The 23,437-nt window shown below is 45.8% G+C and overlaps 1 protein-coding gene across 16 annotated transcripts in view; it reads right to left on the bottom strand.

Annotated features, from left to right (window-relative positions):
- Window positions 1-8,401, bottom strand: part of Arhgap10 (Rho GTPase activating protein 10) — a 267,994-nt gene extending 259,593 nt beyond the window's left edge. For 12 of the 16 annotated variants that reach the window (XR_015643473.1, XR_015643474.1, XR_015643476.1 and 9 more), the window contains exon 1: window positions 7,447-7,817. Coding sequence is in view for 11 of the 16 variants with exons in the window: in XM_087595153.1 (XP_087451279.1) it covers window positions 7,447-7,600 (154 nt within the window). In the remaining 5 variants the exon portion in view is untranslated. 16 annotated transcript variants of the gene reach the window in all.
- Window positions 8,402-23,437: the final 15,036 nt, after the last annotated feature.

The raw sequence follows: 23,437 nt of genomic DNA, 5'->3' as shown, positions 1-23,437 counted from the left end.
CTGGAAGCTCTGGTTGCTTGGCATTGTTGTACATATGGGGTCTTGAGCCCCTTCAAGCTCTTCCAGTTCTTTCTCTGATTCCTTCAACGGGGGTACCGTTCTCCGTTCAGTGGTTTGCTGCTGGCATTCGCCTCTGTATTTGCTGAATTCTGGCTGTGTCTCTCAGGAGAGATCTACATCCAGTTCCTGTCGGCCTGCACGTCTTTGCTTCATCCATCTTGTCTAATTGGGTGGCTGTATATGTATGGGCCACATGTGGGGCAGGCTCTGAAACAAGTTAGCTATTATCATACACATTTTAAATAAGAAATGTCTAATTTTTTAGTTTTTTTTTAATATGGACGAGTGTTTTGTCTTCATATATGTGCCATGTAAACGTCTGGTGTGCACACAGGTCAGAAGAGGGTGTTGGGTCCCTTGGAACTGGAGTTCAGGTGGTTATGAGCCACACCATGTAGGTGCTGGTAATCGAACCTGTCCTGTGCAAACTCGGAAGACGCACTCTTAAAACACGGAGCCACCTCAGGCCCGAGGAATAACTTAAATGCACATTTAAATAAATAAATCTGGGGTTGGGGATTTAGCTCAGTGGTAGAGCTCTTGCCTAGCAAGCGCAAGGCCCTGGGTTCGGTCCCCAGCTCCAAAAAAAAAGAAAAGGAAAAAAACAAATAAATAAATAAATCTGTCCTCTGAGGCTTCAATTTAAAAAAAAAAAATCTAGTAAGACATTCAAGACTTCTACTCAGAAAAATCTAGGAAGTTCAACACTCCTCCCCAAAACTGAAAATAAAGCCAACTTGGCAAGTTTCCTTAATTTAAAAAAAAAAAAAAAGCAAAAACAAAAAAGCTTTTAGAATATCAAAAGCAAAGTTAGAGGACACTGAATGCCAGGAGACAAAGTCTTCATGTTTAAATTTCTAACAAGTGATTTCAGACATGACAAAAGACACTGTTACCTCAAGTGTAGTCAGTGTGAGGTTTGCACATCTATACTATGTCACATGTGCCCACCACTCACTCCGGACTAGATTTACAGTAACTCAAGTCAGCACACCTGGTGCGTGACAGGATCGCCCCATGGCTCCCAGGACACAGCTCCTCTCCCAGAGGTCTCCAGCTTCTTCTCTCACTGTGAGCACTGCCATGAAGAAGCCGTGGTTTCCCAGCATGAGAGACAATGATTTAACATCCCCCAAGCACGCCCCAGCCACGTTAAGTGTCTAAAAGTTCTGGACACTGGTGTCGCCCTTTCACCCTTGAGCAACTGGATGCCATCCCTGTGTGCACCTCAGCTGTGCATGGTCCACCAGAGCTCTTTGTGACAGTGTGGACCTGCCACTCACATCACTGGGAGGTCAGATATCCAGGAAGTATTGGTGTGCTTTACACTTATTTCTAAAACCCCAGCATCGTCAGGCTGTGATCTTCCCAGAGTCTGGCCATTCCTGCCCCCACTCTGTGTGAAGGCAGTTTGGGGAAATCTGTTTAGGGAGTGAGTACCAGAAGGTTAGAGGACTGGTCTGTAAGCCACAACAGCCTCTTTATCCCAAGAAAGGGGCCTTATAGGTGACATAATTTTTACCTTGGAGTTTAATCTAAATGCTCTGCCTATGTCAACTCACTCCAAATAGAAACCTTAAAGGAACATGTTTAAACTGCGAGTGGACACAGAAAAGCCACGGAGATGGACCCAGATCCCACTGTTACTAGATGGCTTCATGTGGACAGACAGACAGCGGACACTGCTCATTCTTACATTCTTTCATCCACCTGGTTACTTTTGTTTTGGTTTGAGACAGGGTCTCATACCCTGACTGGCCTGAAACTCTCTATGAAGACCAAGCTGGCTTCAAACTCAGTCACCTACCCCTGCCTCCTGAGTGCACCACCACACATGGCTGGTCAGCTTTTAAAGAGTAATCACAGAAACATAAAGCGTCCTCCTCATCTTCCAGAAGCCTAAAGAACTTAGAAAGAAGGCGGTAAAGAGCCAGCTGTGCTGGACCATACCTTGTGATCCTGGCAATCACTAGGAAAGGGTCATAGGGAGAGACCAGCAGGTTACATATCTTGAGTGTGTCACAAGCAAAGGTAAAGGGGCCCCAGGAGATGGGACAGGCCACTGACTGTTCACAAAGACTCATGGACGACTGCAGCTCACTGGACAGCGGCCCTTCTGAAGGAGCAATGCCCTGTGCTAGTGGATTCTAATCAGAACAAGGACCACCAGCGGTGAGAAACGCTTTTCAAGCCAGTCTGCCCTCCTCCCAGCTCTAACCTGATCCTAATTATTTTCCCAGCAGCCTACATTCCTGCAGTGGACCAGGCTGCTAGAATAAACCCCAAGTCCAGGCTTAAGGCTTGTTCCAGGTGAGACCCTGACTGCGGGGGGGGGGGGGGGGGGTGTCCATGGTGAATTTTTAAGGACAAAAACCAGGCGCATGGTTTTTTTCTATTCAGGAAAAAGTTAAACTTGTAATTTTATGAGCTTTTCAAACATTGTATTTTTCCATGAGGCCCTTATTTCCACTTGGGAGCTGTGTCAGCACAAAACTACAACACCAACTCCAACAACACGAACAAGGGAACAGCAACCCGAACTGTCCAAATGCGACTTAACAAATATTCAGATGTGACCTCGGGCCTAAAAATTCATGGCTCACACAGCACCATGAACACAGATGTAATTAGTTCATTACTCTCAGACTGGTTCCATCCATGGTCAGAAAGGGCAGGGAGCAGTGCCAGATACCACAACCCAAGGTGACGATCTTTTCTGTGGTCCCCCTGGCAAAAGGTGACCTTTCCTCCAAAGTCTCCAGCAGGCTTCCTTCTGGTTGGCTTCACTGAGATTGTAATCTTCGTTCTTTTCATGTATCTCAGATTGGCCTAAAACCTGATACATAACAGAGAATGGCCAACGACTTTTGATCCACCTACCTATATCTTTTGAGTGCTGGGGTTACAGCTTATGGCCACCAAACCTGGTTCACCGGGGTTGAGGATTAAAACCTCACGCATGCTAAGCAAGCACTCCACCAGCTAGGCTACTTTCCCCAGCCCTTGGGATTCTCAATGTTAAAACAATTTGCCAGACCCAGAAAGTGGATTTAGCGAAATAGTGACTTATGCTTCTTAGCTTGTTCATGGTTTCCAACAACCCTGCCCCCACCCTCTTGCCTGGGTCTTTCCAGCACAGCTAGGACTGAGTTAGAAGCAAGTCACAGCAATCGGAATTATTTAGTACCTGTCCCTCAGTCACCTGAACAAAACCAGAATCAGTGGAAGGGGAAAGTGTCTCTTGGATCACGAGATCGTCTGCACAAGCACTTCATGGGTGTTCCAGAACCTTCCACACCACAGCAGTCAACCTGCACTGCCCCACTCTTACAAAAAGGGAAAACACTCGAGTTTACAGAGAACTGAAATTCCTCTCCGTATAATGTGTAAGAGCAGCTTCAGAAATGTCCCCAAGGGCTGGAGAGATGGCTAAGTGGTTAAGAGCACCCGACTGCTCTTCCAGAGGTTCAGAGTTCAAATCCCAGCAACCACATAGTGGCTCACAACCATCTGTAACGGGATCCAATGCCCTCTTCTGGTGTGTCTGAAGACAGCTACAGTGTACTTATATATAATAAATGAATAAATAAATCTTTAAAAAAAAAGAAAAAGAAAAAGAAAAAGAAATTTCCCCAAAAGAGCACCTCTGAGCCAGCACACAGAAAGGAGGGGGCTTTTTATTTACCCAGCTGAAACAGCACTGGCCACTAAATGACAAAGGCCTAGATATATCAAGACCTAGTCTGGGCAGAGCCATTCTGGACCTGGCTCAGAATGAGCAGGGACCCTTCGGTCCTTTCCTTGTACATGTCAGGAGCAGGCGGTTCACGCCAAATCAGACACACTGAGTCTACTGCATAGCACCTCATATACCGAGGAGTGACTGCTTGCAACAGAGGCAACTGTTTCCCTACAGGTTATACATTCCAGGTTAAACACACCGAAGTGTAGTATTTATGGGTACGAAAACTTTATGAATCATAGGGCACCTTATACTTTTTCTCCTGGAAAGCTCACTGTCATCTAAACTTCACTGAAAGAGGACACTGGTTATTCTACAGAGAGCGGAGGGACGACAAAAGCAAGAACTAAACGCCATCTGAACAAAGAATCCATTGAAGTGAGTGGATGATCTCCACTCTCTCACTTAAGTCACTGACCTTCCTCTCCAGAGCCCCTCCCAACCCAACACAACCACCCATCCCCCAGCTATGTCCAAACACACCCTACAAACCATCCAATACTCTGCCTCTACTCTAACATCTCTCTCCACTTATGTCAGGCTCCCATGAAATGCCAAGGGAACGTCCCCATTCCTTCCTTGCCTTCCTCTACAATCTGAAACCGACCTCCCTATTCCTGTCGGTCTGCTCTCACATGAAATCTCCCTTCCAGCCAAACTGGCCACCTCATTCTTCCCCAGCACCGCAAGTGTTCCGGTTTCTTCTCGGCTGTTTCCAATCTGACAAGGTTCTCTTCCTTGTTAGACGGCACCACTGAGCTCTGAAACTCCCAGGGATCTCTCTCTGCTCTACCCTACCACAAGCTTGTTCCTGAGAAGGTTGGGAGGGATATTACTGTCACACCATCTTTTTACTCTCTTGGGTTTCTCATTTTATGTTCTATTTTTATTATTTATGTTCTATGTATGTGTCTGTATCAGGGTGAATGCATGCAAATCCAGGTGTCATGGAGGTCAGAGGTGCCATATCCCCCAGAGCTGGGTTACAGATTATTGTGAGCACCAAATACAGGTGCTAAGAATGCAACCCTGACCCTGGGAGAGCAGTATTTGCTCTGAAGTGCTGACAGTCTTCATTCCAATCCAAGACATTCGAATGACAAGTCAAGGTGTCTTGCAGGCCAGTGAAGAGGAGACATCACTTAAACACAAATCCAAAGAAAAGCACGAAAGGCCTTATTCTGCAAACCCAATTATAAAACACCAAGAAATAAAAACAATCTGGTGATCTTGACCAGCTTGATCCTTGTTCTTCCTGCAGACCCTTTCCCTAACACAACGTGCTTTCTAGACTCTAAAATCCAAAGTTCCGGAAAGACAACTGGTTAAGTGACCTCATCGGCAGGTTTCCAAATTCAAGGGAACTTGACTGGTGCTGCCAAGAGAGTCCACAGGGGAAACATGGCAAGAACAGCGTGACCCAACCAACAAAGCCAGACCCCAAGTGAGGAGCCAATGCCAGGTCTCCTGATTTAAGCCCAGCTTTTCAATCTCTCCTAAGCCAACATTAATGGGCCGAGTGGGAAAAGGCCAGGGTCTTTTCCAACTTGCCAAAAGGGTGTACACTAAACCTTTTACTCCTGAGGGAAAGAAAGTGAAGTTAAGGGTAAGGATGGAAAAGGTGGAAAAGATAGCACTGTCTAGCTGCTCCCTTAAATGAGATTACCCATTTTGTCTCTCATCGTTAGCCATAAGCACAAGGATTAAGTCACAGATTCTAGGTCTACCTTCTGAGGAAGAAAGCTAACACACACACACACACACACACACACACACACACACACACACACTGCACACACTGGCTGCCTCAGGCACATGAGGCATGCACAATTCCTGCCAGCAGAGCAGCCAATATGCAGTCACAGAAATAGCTTCCTACCCATGGCCAACCTGACTTTGCCATCTGCCCCTCTCCTCATCTCCCTAGCTTCAAAGGAAGCTACTAACCAACTAAGCAGACTGGAGATGCCTGACATCTGAGCCCCAGAGCCCACATAAACGTGGGAAGGGGGTCCAACTCCGGAGCAGTCCTCTACCCCCCACATATACAATGGCACAAGAACACACACTTTTTTTTTTAATGAGAAAGTACACCTATGTCCTCATCTACTGACGCTTAACACTGGTCATGAATCCTAACACATCCACTTCACAGCCCATGGATGTCCCCACACCTCTCACTATCTATGATCACACACACACACACACACACACACACACACACACACACACACACACCGCATTTACAGACCTTCCTTCTGCTTCCCACCTAAAACAGAGAAACTCTCAAAGCCAAAAGCCGGGACAGCCACCAAGCAAATAACCCACTCATCATCACAAAGAAATTCCCAGTCCCAACTTTGAAACACCGAAGAGGTCACAGAACCAAAAGAACCTTGAAGACGGTCCAGAGAAGTTGAGCGACTTGCTTCCCAAATTACAGGGATGGTTCCACTAAATTCTTTCCATTAAAAAAATATTTCAACTCATTCATTAAGTGAATGTTAACTGGGCCAGACACTTGATTGGGTGGATGAGAAGGCACGCTCAGTAAGGACGTGGTGGAGAGAGAATGTACACGGGGTGTTTTTCCAGAGCTATTGTCCAAAAACGAATGGAATAAACTCCAGGGATGGTGATTACTGAGCCCAGGAACCTAACAACACCAACCCAAGAAGCTAGGTAGCCTGTGCTTGGCTCCTGAATGTCAGGTCTGTTAAGGGGAAAAAGGGTGTTCACAATTACTCAAGGAAGGAACTCAGGGTTCTACAGCGGCCTGGATACCAGCACCTGGCCCTGGAGAACGCCCATGTATAGAACACTACAACCGTTTCTGCACAAATTTCAACCAGCTTCTACTCCTAGACTCATTACAGCTCCGAGACGCTTCTCATTCTGTTGTCTTCAGAGGTAGCTTAAGAATGTGTTTGCTTGCTTGTTTGAATACAGACGGGACCGAGGCGGCCAGCATCAAGCATGAAAAGTAGAATTTCCTACTCGCCCGACAGAACCAGAGGGCAGTCTACCCACTGACCCTTTCAATCCCCAATCTTTGAACCCGCCTCAGCACAAGACAGAGGAATGTGCAGAAGACAGCACAAAGCCAGGTAGACTGGTTTAGCTCACGAGGAACGTAGGTCGGGACTGTCGCGCAAGACAGAAAAGGAATACGTAAGAGGTGTAAGTAACTTAAGGGACTTTTGATGAACTCATCTACAGGCAGGGTCTCAGAGCATTTCCAAAAAGTTCCTTGGAAATGTTAGGAGACAAAACTGTCGAACTGATTGGTGTCTCTGTTTTGCGGGAGACTGGGAGCGGCGTTAGGGTGCAGTAAAACCTGACTTCGGAGCCGAACCTCCATTCGCTGCGGCCGGCGCCGAAGCGTGCTCCGCAGGGCCAGGCGGGAGCCCGGGGGCAGCTCCTACGCACGGCTTCTCGCTCCCGCGCCACCGAGGGCCGAGGTCGGGAAAGGGAACGCGCCCGAACCGCCTGGGAGAGAAATGTCCTGGAGCTTATGCCCTATGGATTCGCCTATTCCTCCAGCCCCGACTTAGGGGCATCGAGCCATCCTACTCGGCAGGGAAGACGCTCCTCCCGCCTTTCTCGCCACTCCGCGGCTCGAACCAGAGCCGGACCCCGCTTACTTTTGGTGGCAGCGATAAGGTTCTTGCCGTCTTTGATGAGCTCTTTGATGAACTTGTTGGTCCTCTCGAGCTCCGCTTCGTGAGCGCGGATCCTCTCCCGGAACCACGGGCTGTCGAGGTAGCAATCGCTGAACTCCAGGGGCTGCAGCCCCATGACTACAGCGGTGCGCGCGGGCGCAGGCCGAGCTGGGCTCGGGGGCGGTGGCCAGGTACGGAGAGAGGAGGTGGCGGCGGCGGCGGCGGCGAGCAGCGACGAGCTGCTAGCAGGGCTGAGCGCAAGGCGAGCACAGCGCGGTCATGTCCCGCCGAGCCCAGCGACCTAGTCGAGTACGCGGCGCGACTCCCCAATCCCGGCAGCCCCCGGCAGCAGCAAAGGCCGCCGCCCCGCCCCGCCCCGCCTCGGGCGCGCCCGCCCCGCCCCCGCCCCCACGTCCCTGCTCTCCCTCCCGGGCGCCTTCGGCTCTCCTCCTCCCTGCCCTTCCCCGGACGCCTCTTCCTTCTCTTCCCCACGCGCAGTCGCCCCTCCTCTTCCTTCCGAGGCAGCGGCGGTGGAGAACCTAGTCTGTGCCCTCCACCCCCGGGCTTCTGCGTCTCCCTGATCTCGGCTCGCTAGGTCCAGGTGACTCAGGAGGATCTCCGAAGTGGACGCCGGACCGAACGGGAAGGAGGCTTTGTAATAGCAGGCCTCGGTCCCCGCGGCCAGAAGACTTATGTGGAGCGGGCGGAAATGATTGACTCATTTATCTCTGTACCCAAGGAAGGTTGCCTCGCTCTGCAAGGGCTCGCACGCCTAGCGCTCGCTCTCCTCGTCCACTCCGCCGCCCTCGCAGGAGCGCTTATCATCTCCAACTCCGCGTGGACTCTGCAGTTTCTAGAACATTGTTCTTCGTGCTCATGCTGAATGGCTTAGGACAGGGTGCGTGTGGCTAAACCGCGTTGACACTGCTTCTGTTCTGTTCTGCAGATTACATTTACACGGGTAGGAGAGGCGATCTTCTAAAAATAGCCCACCGAAAGTAAATGCCAGACTTTTTGTGGTTTTTTTCACCATGGGAGGCTGCGTGGACAAGTGTGAATTCGTGTCAGTGCGCCCACAAAACTTTTCTATTCCATGCGTTCTAAAGCAGAACTCAATACCTCCCCCAAATGTATACAGCAAATCTTACCCTGGAGACGCTTTCTCAGCCAACTGACTTTTAAGTAACGTGTGCCAGGTGCACACATGGCACACATCTTTCCCAAACTCACAACACATGTATACATGTAAAGGTTTTATGATAGTAATAGTACCAGGAAACTTCAAAGTGACTCTTTAAAACGTTCAGACCCAGTGCAGTAATTAAGAGTTTGTTTGGCCCGCGAGCTGTAGGAGTCTTAACCCTCTGGAAGCAGCTAAATATGCCTACTCAAACTCTGTTGGGAAGAAAGAAAAAAAAAAAAAACCACCATTTGAGTGCCACAGATAAGGCTTGCTTTAATGTCCATCCTCTGGGTTCAAAATACTTTACCAATAACTTCTAGGCGGTTTGAAAGGTCCATTTCCTACTAAAATCAGCAAGGGAGTCTACGGAGGAAAGAAAGAGGCAAAGGGGAGGAAAACCTGGAGATTGAATTAGGGCTCTCAAAAAGAGCCAAACATACTCCAGCCTCTGCAGAAAAAAAAAAAAAACAAAAAAACAAAAAAACAAAAACGAAAAGCAAAAACAACCTAAGCCCCACCAGGCATATTGTCTGAGGCCACATAATCCCAGATCCCATAAGCCGAGGCAAGAGGATTGTGACTTTAAGGCCAACCTGGACTACCCCGTATGAGGCCAGACAGGGCTACATAACAAGATCCTATCTCACAAGCAAAGAGGGGGTGGGGGTGTTGGCTTGAATAAAAATAACTCCCACACGGGCTTGGGCTCCTCTGATTGAATGCTAGATCCCCGGTGTGGAACCCTTGGGCTCCTTTGTTTGAATGCTAGGTCCCTAGTGTGGAACCGTTTGGAGGATTACGAGTCATGGCCTTACTGGAAAAAGTTTGTCCAGAGGTGGACTTTCAGGTTTCAAAAGCAGACACCAGTTCCAATCTTTCTTTCTCTGCCTCATTCTTGTGAATTAAGATGTAAGCTCTTATCTACTGCTCTAGCACCATGCCTGCCTGCCCGCCTGCCCTCCTGCCTGCCTGCCACCATGCTAAATTCCATGATGGACATGGAGTAACACTCTGAAACTGTAAACAATCCCCCAAGAATATTTATTCTTTTATAAACTGCCTTGGTCAGTGTGTCCCAGGAATAGGACTGTAACTAAGTCAACCAGCTAGATTGTTCAGTGAATAATAATGTCTGTCTCTAAGCCAACTCACATGGTAGAAAGAGAAACCACGGGGTTGGGGGTTTAGCTCAGTGGTAGAGCGCTTGCCTAGGAAGCGCAAGGCCCTGGGTTCGGTCCCCAGCTCCGAAAAAAAGAACCAAAAAAAAAAAAAAAGAAAGAAAGAGAAACCACTCCCAAACGTTGTCCTCTGACCTTCATCCACACCTGCGCTCACGCACACACAAACACACACACACACACAAATTTTTTTAAAGATTTGTTTATTCTATGTATGTGAGTACACTGTCACTGTCTTCAGACACACCAGAACAGGGTGTCAGATCCCATTACAGATGGTTGCGAGCCACCATGTGTTTGCTGGGATTTGAACTCAGGACCTCTGGAAGAGCAGTCGGTGCTCTTCACTGTTGAGCCATCTCTCCAGCACCCGCAAAATAATTTTTAAAAAGCAACTCAGCGCACCCTCCAAAATAAAGGCTGCGCAGGCTTCCTCAAAGAGTTCAGCGAGGAGGATGCATACATGATGAGCATTTCCAAGAGAAGGTGAGTAGAGAATGAAAACATACGTCCACACAAAGCCCAAAATGGAGTCCACCCAAACAGCCACCAGTTGTTGAAAGAGGAAGCACCATGCGTGCATCTATGCAATGCAAAATTAACGCACAATGATGAAAAGGGTCAGGACAGTAGGTGCTGCAAAACAACAAACTGTGGACTCACGGTGCCGAGAGATCACTCACAGAGGCCACCCACAATGTCATCCGCTCATACAACAAATCCAGGTCAGGAAAACCCACAAAAGTGCATTCGTGGCTGTGGAGAAGCGTGGACAGGGCCCAGCTGTGAAAAACCTCCTAGGCCACACTTAGCATTGTTGGTGTCATCCCCATGCTGGAGCAAGCCTTAGGCATGGTAGTGATATGAGCTGGCTTGAGCTGGCTCTCTAGCAGCTGTATGGAGGGTGACAGTTCTGTAGGCAAGCTATTAGGAAAGAAGTGACTAGCTTAACTCTGCAAGGTGACACTGGGGACAGAGTTGTGTCTTACAGGAAGTTCCTGGGACTTCAAAATCATCTGCACATTGGAAATGAGGGCAGTGCCAAAAATGAACCCAAGTCCCGTCATAATGGCAAGAAAACGTCATTTATGGAAAGAAACTGATGTGCCAGGCAGAGTGGTGGTACATGAGATGGGTGGTGCCAACTTCAGAATATGACTTGTGAATCAGATGTGTCTGGGAACCCTTGCAGCACATCAGCAATGACACCACCTAAAGCAGAGTTGTTAGGCTTTGCTCAGTGCCTGCTTAGTTACAGACTCACTCTCAATTACAACCTGCTCCGAGTTTCAGCCTAGGAGAAATAGGTTAACGGGGATGAAACCCTAACCCCTGTGGCAGTTCCAGTACAGTATTTCCCAGGTAAGCCACAGAACTGCCACTGTAATGTCAAATGCAAGTTCTACTGACTGCTTGCTACGTTTCAGGCTGTGAGTATGAGTTAGGGCCAGGTAAACTAACAGGGAATCCAAATGAAGAATGGTTTCAGTAAAAAGAGTTTCTCTTTAAGGCATTCATGAAGAGAACTCCATCCTTCCCTCTCAAGTCCAGAAGACGACAGTCTTAACAATACCACAACGCCTTGGGAGGCACTATTCCACACTTAAGTATGTAACCTTATGATATAGCTAGGCTCCAAAGAGCTTTCTGGGAAGAAAAAAATCAAAAGACCTCAGCCCCAGTGAAGCCAGGCCAGCTTTTCCCAGCCTTTCTATACATAGCATTAAAAAAAAAGTATTTCTCCCCTTGGGCTGGAGAAATGGCTCAGTGATTAAGAACACTGGCTGGTCTTCAGAGGTCCTAAGTTCAAGTCCCAGCAAACCACATGGTGGTTCACAACCATCTATAATGTGATCTGATGCCTGCTTCTGGCACGCAAGTGTACATGCAAATAGAGCACTCACATTAAATCAATCAATCAATCAATAAATCAATAATTTTTAAAAGGATTTTTTTTTCAACTTTTTGACCAGAACTTAGTCATATAGACACATCTTTTGCTGCAATGGAAAACATGATATTTTATCAGTTAAGAGGCCCCAGAAAGAAAAGGGACAATAAATAATCTCTGACACAGACTGACAATTTTATGAGTGCTGTACTTAAGTTACAGCTGTGCCAAATGTAAGCGATAGAATGGGAAGAAATGAAGGCGCGCTCGCTGGGAATCTCTCAGGCTCCCTGAGGCTGTGTCTCACAGAACAGACAGACAATAGCAATGAAGAAAAGACAAAGGGGCTTCATGAGCACATTAGGGGGCACATCACGGAAGCATCATCCATGGAGACAGTGTTGTTGGTCCAGCTTCCTCCTCCTGCCATCTCTCATCACCATCAACCAGCAGCACTGACTTCGGCTTCTAGAAAGCTTCCCTCAAGAACCAAAATGCCTTCAACGCTTCTAGATACCCACCAGCCATACCCTTCCTATTGTTAACAGTATTCAATAAACAGTACAACGCTGAGGATAGAGGTACTTAGGTACACAGAGTTGCATACCTCACAGTCATTAAGGTTGCACACACTTCCTTATGTAATCTTGTCACCATAAGGAAGAGCATAGTGACAGAGTTTAAAAGAGCCTCTCATCTCTCTCTTTTCCCTACACAAAGCTACAATCCATAATCTGCCTTTGCTTTAAAGACAGCTCACCACCAAATAACTGTCCAAATACGTTTGGTATACTCATTACATCTGGATCTCCTCACAGAATATTTATTAGAGTTCGGGGCCTCAGCTTGAGAAAGATTGTGTGCTGAGAGCATTATGCCTGCTTCGTGTATTTCATGACTCTCCCAGAATCACTGCACCCTCCAGGATTGCAGTGGCCGCACCAAGTGATGAGGGACGTGCAGCACCACTGCTCTTGCTGCCAGAAGTCGCTGTGAACCTCGTACTTGACAGATTCTGTGTGAGTCAAACCAGCATGCTCCCACCTCTGTGGACCAACAACCTTCAGCACACAGAATGATCTATCAAAGGACGCCGAGTGCAGGTGCTAAGTGAAAAGTCTGAGCAATGGTGGACAGTGGACACGGAGCTACCAAGGGGACCTTGGACTATGCTGAGATGTCAGTGACAGACAGTTTAGTCTAAGGGTTAGCAGGCAGAAATGTAGATGTCATGTGGAGAGAAACACAGAAGGGAATCAGCTTTGGAAAGGGCCATGTGACTGGAGCACTCTGGGCTGAGGTGGGGCTCAAAAGGAAATGGTGTGTCCTGTGTGCTTTACAACAAGCTTGTCGCTCTCCAAGAGGCTGTGGAGCGGTGGGCTTCAGGCACCCATGATTATTTCTAGAAGGAGACTGCCTTTTCCAAACTCCCATACACTACAGCTTAAAAGAGCTTGGGACCCTGAGAAAATTCTACTATTGCACTTCCCTGGTGACATTAAGCCAGCAGATACTAAAGACAAAGAGCAGGCAGGCCATTATAGCTCTGCAAAGTCCCCGGTCTGGAAGTACCATCTGCATACTGGAGCCTGAAGGCAGAAGCTGGCACGTGGGTAAGCAGCACTCTGATGTTTGCTGTACCAGCCTGGCAGCCTGGCTAAAAAGTGACCACTCTTAATGAAGCAGAGAGGAGAATGGGAGAGGCGAGCATCATGAGGGGAGCAGGGCTTTCTCACTCCACCCACATTAAATTCATAACCTCTGAAACAATCTGGTACTCTGACCTATTCAGATTCGGAGATACAAGAACCTGGCTGAAGAAGATATAGGTCACAGTGCTGCTAGAACCTTCCCCAGGCGGAGTCCCCTGTCATTACTACAGTTATTGCTTCTCCACCCATTCCAAGCTTTTAGAAAGACTTGGCAGGTAGGAAAGAGCACTCGCTAGACAGGTCATAAAAATGTCTGTCTAAATAAATCAGCAAGCATTCCCCAATGCCCACAGACACCGCCCCTCCTCCCAGGCAAATACTGCCCTCTTTCCCGGGACACGTGGAAGAACTAGCCTAAGAAGTGACCTTGGCATTTGTTTTGCCCAGATATTAACAATATGTATATGTAACAATATGTACATTATAGAACTAAAGTTCTACACACACACACACACACACACACACACACACACACACACACGTGTGTGTGTGCACGTGTCAGAAAGGAAAAAAAGACATCTGCCAAGAATGCTTTGCCCAGCACCCAAAGTGCTCTTGGTGTGACCTAGAGAGGTTTCTACAGTGTGACCTTCAAGTGGGCAAAAAGCCAGCTCCTGGAAAACCAACCTAGAGCAATTGAAGGCTGATCACAGGGTCTATCAGCACTTCGGTAAAATGGAAAGTGAAAAGCTCTGAGCATGTGTACTCTTGTCCTTCGGTAATTCAAAGAATCATTAACTTCCCACCTGCAGTTTATCTAAAGAAATGTTATTGTTGGTGCGTATACTTAAGGGGAGACAGAAAGTGGAGAAGAAGAGAGAGAAGAGAAAGAGGAAGAAACAGGAGGAGGAGAAAGATGGGAGGAAGTAGTGGTCACTTGAAAAGTACTAAGCCAGCATGCAGGACTAACTCACAAGGCTCCTGAGCCCAATTCCCATTAACTTCCCATTCTCTGCTCTGAGGAGCATCTCCTGCTCACCCCACTTCCTTCCCACTTCCCAACAGCAGCCTCATTTTCACTGGGGGATCCGTTTTCTCAGATAGTATGTCCATGCAGTAGCGGTGCCTGGACAGTGCCTGCCTCCACCGTGAGGAACTAAGAGCTCTCCAGAGACTCTTGTTGTAAATCTTCCTTTGAGTCCTGCCACAGCCAAGGTCCAGGCATGTGACTTAACCTCCACAAACCAGCCCTGCCTTCCCAAGACTTTGACTTCTGAACCTAATAAAACACTGACAGAAAAACGAAGGTCATGTACTCCAGCCAAGCATGATGAAAAATGGACTTCTTCCCAGAATACCAGCCTTCTTGCTGGCCGGCTTTGCTCAGCAGGCTTCTTAAACATCTCACAAACTGAATAAAATTACTATGATGGTTTGCATATGCTTGGCCCAGGGAGTGGCACTATTAGAGGGTGTGGCCTTGTTGAAGGAAGTATGTCACTGTGAGGGTGGGCTTGGAGACCCTCCTCCCAGCTGCCTGAGGATGCACAGTCTGTTCCTGAATTCCTTCTGGTCAAGATGTAGAACTCAGCTCCTCCGGCCCCATGCCTGCCTGGATGCGGCCATGCTCCCACCTTGATGATAATGGACTGAACCTCTGAACCTGTAAGCCAGTCCCAAATAAATATTGTCCTTTATAAAACTTGCATTCAAGGGGTTGGGGATTTAGCTCAGTGGTAGAGCGCTTGCCTAGCAAGCGCAAGGCCCTGGGTTCGGTCCCCAGCTCCGAAAAAAAAAAAAAAAAAAGAAAAAGAAAAAAAAACTTGCATTCATCATAGTGTCTGTTCACAGCAATAAAACCCTAACTAAGACAATTACTTTCTGCTTTAGTGCCCAGAATCTACATTTTCTTGCAAACCGGTGTATATTAGTAAATATTCAGTACCTTCAGGGAAAGCTTAAAATCTGTACAATTGATTATCTTGCTATAAATAGAGCAAAATACAGCAACAATCTATCAATATACGGTGAAAGGAGAACCTAGCAGCCTATAGGGTATACTTGAGAAACCAAGACCCAGCTGTCCCTCACGGAGGTCACTTCACTGTAAATGTCCAGATCTTGACTCCCCCTTAACCTGGAGCTCACCTGCTTTATACTTAGTGTTCTTTGTCATTTTCCCCATGGAGTTTTCATTTGTAAATGAATTGTTGCTATAATGGTCATAGTGAAAAGATTTGAGGGCTGGGGAGATGGCTCAGCAGTTAACAGTCCTGGCTGCTCTTTCAGTGGACCGAGGTTAGTATCTCAGAACCCACTCTGTGGTTCACAACCATCTGGATCTCTAGACTCAAGGCATTCAATACCCTCTTCTGGACTCCAAGGGTATTGAATGCATATGTTTTGTAGCAGACATGTGTAGGCAAGCACCCACACATATAAACATAAATAAAATGAGAACAAGTTTGGACGGCTTTGCTGGACCGGAGTATGATTTCTATCATTCCCAGTAGTACATGTGCCACATGTACAAAGGTCTTTGGCCCAGAGGACTGAAAACATAACCAAGAATGACTCCACTCTGTGTGCCCACCCTTCAGAGAACCAAGAACACCATATACTTCCAAGAACAGCACAAAGGCCACATATAGTGTCTTATCCTGATAGTCCTAGCACTCCAGTAGATGTAGGATCAGGATTTCAAAGCCATCCTCCTCCGCTATATAGCAGGCCTGAGCTACAAGAAACCTTGTCTCAAAAATCAAAAATGGCTTAGCAGTTAAGAGCCATGGCTGCTCTCACACAGGACCTGAGTTGATGCTCAGCTCCAACGTCAGGTGTTTCACGGCGTTCTTAAGTCCAGCTCCAGTGGTTCCAGGGACTTCTGGCCTCTGCTGGCACACACAGGCACACGTGTACACACAGATACAGATACACACATACATAACATAAATAAAAACAAATGTTTCAAAGCATTCTAAAACCAAACAAAACATGACTACGAGAGAGAGGGAGAGAGAGAGAGAGAGAGAGAGAGAGAGGAGCTGAAGAGCAGCATCCAAGAGGACCTTGGAAAACTAGAAGAAACACAGAATGTCTTTTTCTGTTTTGTGGACGTGGAGTTCCTGATTGGAACAGTGGAAAAGTTCTAGAAATGGAAATGGTGTTTGTTGTACAACATTAAGGTTGTATTTAATGCCTCCAAGAGTCATGCACTGAAATGTATTTATACTGACAAATGGTTTGTTCCATCTACTTAACACATTTTTAAAGCTTCTGATGAAATATAGCAGCAGTCAGAGTTGGAGAAAATACTCATATGTTATGAAAATACACTGGAAATATTTGGGTGCTATTTACATGAAGACTTGTGACATTGCACTCTCTGACTCATTCCTCCTAGAAATTTTCTAATTAAATTTTTTTTCATCTTTTTTTTTTTTCCGGAGCTGGGGACCGAACCCAGGGCCTTGCAGTTGCTAGGCAAGCGCTCTACCACTGAGCTAAATCCCCAACCCCCTAAATTTTTTTTTAAAAATCTGTGTATCGGGTTGGGGATTTAGCTCAGTGGTAGAGCGCTTGCCTAGGAAGCACAAGGCCCTGGGTTCGGTCCCCAGCTCCAGAAACAAAAGAAATCTGTGTATCCTGGCAATGAAGGCTCACACCTTTAATCCTGGCACTCAGGAGGCAGAGGCCGGTGGATTTCTGTGATTTTTGAGGCCAGCCTGGTCTACACAGTGAGTTCCAGGACAGCCTGAGCCACACAGAGAAACCCCCTCTTGAAAAACAAAACCAAACAAAAAGTTGTGAAAATGATGGTAATTCCAGTGAGACTTTGACACTTGGCAGCTGCTCGTAGCTTTGAGACAGCCGTCATTCTCCGGCAGATGCTGGCCTGCAGCTTGAAGCCATCCTGCCCCAGGTTCCGGAGTGTAAGGTTTCAGGTGTGTCTTGCTGGGCCTGAATCTCAGTATGATTTTTTTTTTTTTTGGTTCTTTTTTTTCGGAGCTGGGGACCGAACCCAGGGCCTTGCGCTTCCTAGGTAAGCGCTCTACCACTGAGCTAAATCCCCAACCCCGCAGTATGATTTTTAAAAGCCAAAGCCGTACAGGTTGAACTTGACCACAGTGGACTGGTTAGGTAATTTACTATATAGTCACGTAACTGAGCGCCATGGAGGTATTTAAAACTACACTGTAGGAGAATATTTAATGATGTGTAAGTGTTTCTGTATATCACTAGGGAAAAGGACGAAGAGCTTACCTAAAGTTGACTGAGTACCGGTTTCTTAAGTGTCAAACTTATTAAGTTTTTTATGACTTATATTTATGTAAGGTTACTTTGACAGTAGTAATTCTCGATACATTTAGACAGACATTTTGACCATAGAATGTTTCCTGAAATTATTGATGTTATTGCATGGCTGCAACCCAAGGATGCCACTGGTCTGGGTCCCAAACCAAACTCAAAATAGCAAGGTTGTTTTGCGTTTTTATTTTTGTTTTTAGCACAAATCTTCTATTTCTTACATTTCTTTTTTTTTTTTTTTTTTTTTTTTTTGGTTCTTTTTTTTCGGAGCTGGGGACCGAACCCAGAGCCTTGAGCTTCCTAGGTAAGTGCTCTACCACTGAGCTAAATCCCCAGCCCCTATTTCTTACATTTCTTAGATTTGAGCTTCCTCCTGACCATTCCTCTTGACTGTTTTCCACTTATAGGAGGTTATTGAGAAAAGAATCACTAAGAAGAGGCCAGGCATGGTGGTCTCCAGATCTTTAATCCCAGCACTTAGGAGGCAGAGCAAGAGGATCTCTGCGAGTTCCAGGACAGTCTGGTCCACATAGAGATCCTGTCCCCCCCCCCCCAAAAAAAAATGCTTTGTTTGGTTATTGAGCTGGCATTTCTTTCTGTTTTTTTTGTTTGTTTGGTGGCTTTGTTTAGCATTATAGCATTTTTCCCCAGATCTTTTTGCTCATTTTCATTCTGTGACCTTAATCAGTTGGTGGTAGCATTTGCCTTTAATCTCAGCACTCAGGAGGCAGAGGCAGGAGATTTATATGAATTCCAGACCAGCCTTGTGTACAAAGTTAGTTCTAAAATAGCCAGGGCTACACAGAAAAACACAGTCTCAAAACAAATCAAGCAAACAAACAAAAATGACTTTAGCAGCATACTTTCTGGTGACTATTGGGTTTTTTGTTTTGATACTTTGTTTCTTTTGTTGCTTTGTTTTTCAATTTCTACGTCTGTAGCCTCACTCTGGATTCTCTTTCCTGATGTTGTCACTTGAGGGCCACACTGCTCTCTAGTCTTTAGGTAGCACATGCACCTTCTGTCGGCTCCTGGACGCAGTAGAGGAATACTTCTGTAGTCATTGCGGTTTATGTAGATGCCTGCCTGTTTTTCCTTCCCAAGTCGGATTAATTAAGATGCCATGACCAACCTGAGCTACCAGAACCCCTGTGTACCAAAGACTCAGTAAGGAGCACTGTTGGTAAGGGTGATATTATCTCCAAATTCTTGCTTGAAAACTTAATCCGCCTGAAAAGGCATTTTGGAAATTCTTCCTTCCTACCTCCCCTCTCATATTGTTCTCCCCCAGGATAGAGGGGAAAGTTGAAGGCACACTGGAAACCTACTTATCTGTACCTTTTCCATGTTTGTTTGTTTGTTTGTTTGTTTGTTTTTGAGTGCCCATGGTACAAGAGGGATAATTTGAATTAATTTTCTGTGATAGTCCAGTCCAGTACTTTCTATCCTTCCTGTGTCACGCACATGTCTGTGATACACAGCCCTAGAAACTCTTCCATTGAGTTCTATAGATATTACAGAATGAGCTAGTAAGGGTGTTAACAATCTCCTTTTTCATTTATACACATATATTGTCTATACACACACACATGCATGTGCCACGGCACACACTTGGAGGTCAGAGTCAATAGTCAATTCTTTCCTTGAAGCATGTCAGTCACTGGAATCAAACTCAGGTTATCAGTCAGGCTTGCACATCTTGCTGTCCCATGATGCCTGTTGTTGAGGAAAACCCACAGGAAAGCAAATAACAATGTCTTAAGAAAATATTGGGCCTTAGGTGTAAGCAGGGTACTTGCTTAGCATAGGAGAAGCATGGGGTTGGCTACTCAGAGCTGCCAAAAGAAAGAGGAAGAAGAAGAGGGGGAGGAGGGGGAGGAGGAGAAGCAGAAAGGGAAGGAAAGGATATAGAACTAGAAATAAGCTCCCCTGTTCTTTTATCTTGAACATAAACACTTTTCAGTCTCCCTAATATTTTTTTCCTAGAATATGTTGCTAGTTGTAAAAGAGATGCACCTTTGAAACACTTAGAATTTTGTTTCGTTTGGTTTCGTTGTTGTTGTTGTTGTTGTTGTTGTTGTTTTGAGGCAGAGTTTCTCCGTGTAGCTCTATTCTGAAAAACACCATGTGAGAATTTTTTTTCTGTAAGTTTCATCAGTTTAAAAAAAAAATTAGCAGGACAATGATGGCAGATGCCTTTAATCCCAGCACTTGGGAGGCTGAAGCAGATGGATCTCTGAGTTGGAGGCCCTACAGAGAGAGTTCCAGGACAGCCAGGACTAAACAGAGAAGCCCTGACTCAAAAATAAAATAAAATAAAATAAAATAAAATAAAATAAAATAAAATAAAATGTTAGAAATTCTGGGGACTGTTCCAGTTATATTTTTAGGGATCCTCTTAAAATGTTTTGAAGGTTAAATGGGTGAACCTACAAGCAACAGGAAGGAGCAAACTCATGGAACATGCCTGGCACGCAGCCTCTGTCCACCATGTTAGAGTTTCCCCTAGTTCTCAGCCCTCCTTTGTTTATACTGGGTCTCTTTGGAATGTAACTCGGTCTCCTGGATTTAATGAGGATTTGTATGCTAATGACCCCAAATAGTATCTGCAACACTTCAAACTCCTAGACTCCATTCACTGGGTATCTCTCTCTGTATTCTTATTTTTCCTTCTTTTTTTTTTCTTTTTTCTTTTTTTTCTGGAGCTGGGGACCGAACCCAGGGCCTTGCACTTGCTAGGCAAGCGCTCTACCACTGAGCTAAATCCCCAACCCTCTCTCTGTATTCTTAACAGCATTTACCTTCTACAAACATAATCCCTACTTGCTGCTCCTATGCCTGCCCCGTGTCCAGCCTTTTCCCTGTTACTTGATATCAACACCATCCTTCCAACTGCTAAGGTCTCAAAAACCTTGGAATTAGTTTGCAGTTCTTCTTTTCCTCACAGAGTTCGAAATAGCTGTTCCAGGCCAGTCAAGGCTGTAAAGTAAATTATATAGTGAGCCCCTACGTCAATGATGATGATGATGATGATGACGATGATGATGATGGTGGTGATGATAAGTCATTTAAAAATCAAAACAAACAAAAAATTAGAAAAAGTATAAGTATGTAACAATAGGAAACTTAGAAATTATGTTAGAGCTAGATTGAACATAATTTTACAAGGTTAAATATGGTTTTTAAGAATTAATCATACTGAGAATACAAGCAGTAGTTTCCATATAGGAATCACACACAAGCGACATAATTACAGGCTGAGCAATCATAGAGGAGACAGGCTACCCACTAGCTAACCTGTTCAGAGCAGGTAACAACGGTCACTAGTACAGGATGCAAATGGACTCTCAGAACTGTCATATGATGAGAAAAGTTTTACTGGATTCATTGTTAATGAAAACCACCCTTACACAGCATACTTACAAATTGGAAAAAATTCTCCTGATGCTCTTAGTTTAGGCCTCTTTGTCTGCCAGTCTGATCAGGAGGGTGAGCTGAGCTATTTTTTCCGAGTGACCAATAATGTGTTTCCCAGGAGCTTCCTATCAGTTCTAACTTGCTTGTAAGAGTATTTACAGGCCGGTTGTGGTGGTGCACTCCAGTAGGATTTGCTGAAGGAGGCAGAGGCAGGAGGATCACGAGTTCGAGGCCAGCCTGGGCTACACATTTTGGGGTTGGGGATTTAGCTCAGTGGTAGAGCGCTTGCCTAGCAAGCGCAAGGCCCTGGGTTCGGTCCCCGGCTCCAAAAAAAAAGAAGAAAAAAAAAGAGTATTTACAGAGCAAAATAGAAATGGCTTGTCCTAGCTGGGTGGTGGCGTCATAGCTGGGTGGTGGCGGTTTCTCACACCTTTAATCCCAGCACTTTGGAGGCAGGAGTATCACTGTGAGTTCAAGGCCAGCCTGGTCAACAGAGCAAGTTCCAGGACAACCAGGGCTGCCCTGTCTTAATGAATGAATGAATGAATAACTTGTTAGGCTTAGTGCTACATCATTTTTTTTCTTTTAAATGTGTTGCATTTAAAAGTTAGTTTTGGGGATTTTATAATATATGTATCTCTTGTTAGTTTCCAAGTAAGGCCATCAAATGATGAAAATAAATTTTAAGTCCACGGTCTTTTATCTTTCCTATTTGAGTTTTACACAGAGAATGCACTGGTGTGATTAAGAAGTCTGAGAAGGAGCCAGAATGGGGACATATGGCTGTGACTACTGCTGAGGTGGAGGCAGGAGGATTGAGCCTGAGAAACATTTGGAGACTCCTACCCCTACCCCCAAGCCCCAAAACCTCAAAGGCAAGGAAGTCTTTTTTGTTTTGGTTTTATCTATTTTTGTTTGTTTGTTTTTTGAGACAGGATTTTGAGGTTTACAACAGTTTCTCTGTGTAGCCCTGACTGTCCTAGAACTCACTCCATAGACAAGGCTGGCCTGGAACTCACAGAGATTCCCCTGTCTCTGCCTCCCAAATGCTGGGATCAAAGGAATATGCCACCACCTCTGACTGAATTTTTTGTTCTTGAAAGCACAAATGTTTTTCAAGGTACCAGCTTATGTTTTCTAAAAAACTATATAAGCACAGAAAACAAAGCTCCCAAGAGTGGAATAAACTGAGAAGCTGCTGGAAATCACTTGGAAAACAAGCCCGTGGGTTTTGTTTGGGGGAAGTTGTTCTGTTTTCATGAATCAGGTGTTCGGGTGTGGGACCAAGACAGGCTGGCGAAGGCAGAAGCCTTTGTTTCCGCCATTTAGTTTTGATGCAGGCAAGGAGGTTAAAGGGCCACAGACTTGGTAATGGAAACCTGGCGTTTGCAGGACTTTGGCTGCAAAACTAGAAGTGCGCTAGAACACAGCCACATCGCCTGTTTGTAACTTTAAACAGAATTTACTGAAAACAGCCTTTAGAACAGATGGGCTGACTTGCTCGTGTGCTCAATGACAACGTCAGATTCTCCCGTGTGCGCATGTTCCTGATGCTCTCCTTTTGTTTTGTTTTGTTTTTTCCTTTTTTCCAGGCTGCTTTGGTGTCGAGGACAAGATGCGTGCGGGCCGGGGCAACAGCTTTATTGCTTTCTAGGAACAGAAGGGGGAAGTGGAAACTACCAACCTAAAAACCAAATATCTAAGATTCAGGAGGGTTAGGCCACCTGGACTACATAGCCACACCTCCTCCCCCAACCTCATCATGGTCTTAAAAAAGAATTCTCACCAAAATTAAATTTGTTCATCTCCAAAGATATGTATTTGCTTATCGCATGTAAAACCTGACCATCAATGACAAACAGGTTAAAACAAACAAAAACTTGTATATTAAGAGTGTGGATGGGGGAGGGGGAGAGAGTAGGGAGCTTATGGACAGGAAACCGGGAAAGGGAATAACATTTGAAATGTAAATAAAGAAATATATACAATAAAAACAAACAAACAAAAAACAAAACAAAACAAAAGGTGTGGATAAAAGAAAACCATTTGTTTCTCCCTCGCACTCAGATCGTGTGTACGTGCGGGCACACATAACAGTGTACATAGATCGTATCTTATCATCGCTAAGGGCGATCAATCTTCACTCAGCTTCTGTCTTATTAGGGGCTACTTCAGAGGATTTCTAATTGCACAATACTAAAATGGACACTTGAAACTGGGCGTGGTGGTCCATCACACAGGCAGAGAGGCAGAGGCAGATCTCTTTGAGTTTAAGGCCAGCCTGGTCTACATAATGAGTTCAGGCTAGCCAGGGCTATAAAGAGACCCTTTCTCAAAACAAATT

This window comes from Rattus norvegicus, chromosome 19 (genome assembly GCF_021556685.1).
Source record: "Rattus norvegicus strain SHRSP/BbbUtx chromosome 19, alternate assembly SHRSP_T2T, whole genome shotgun sequence".
Taxonomy (NCBI): Eukaryota; Metazoa; Chordata; class Mammalia; order Rodentia; family Muridae; genus Rattus; species Rattus norvegicus.
This window is presented reverse-complemented; position numbering and strand designations above follow the sequence as displayed.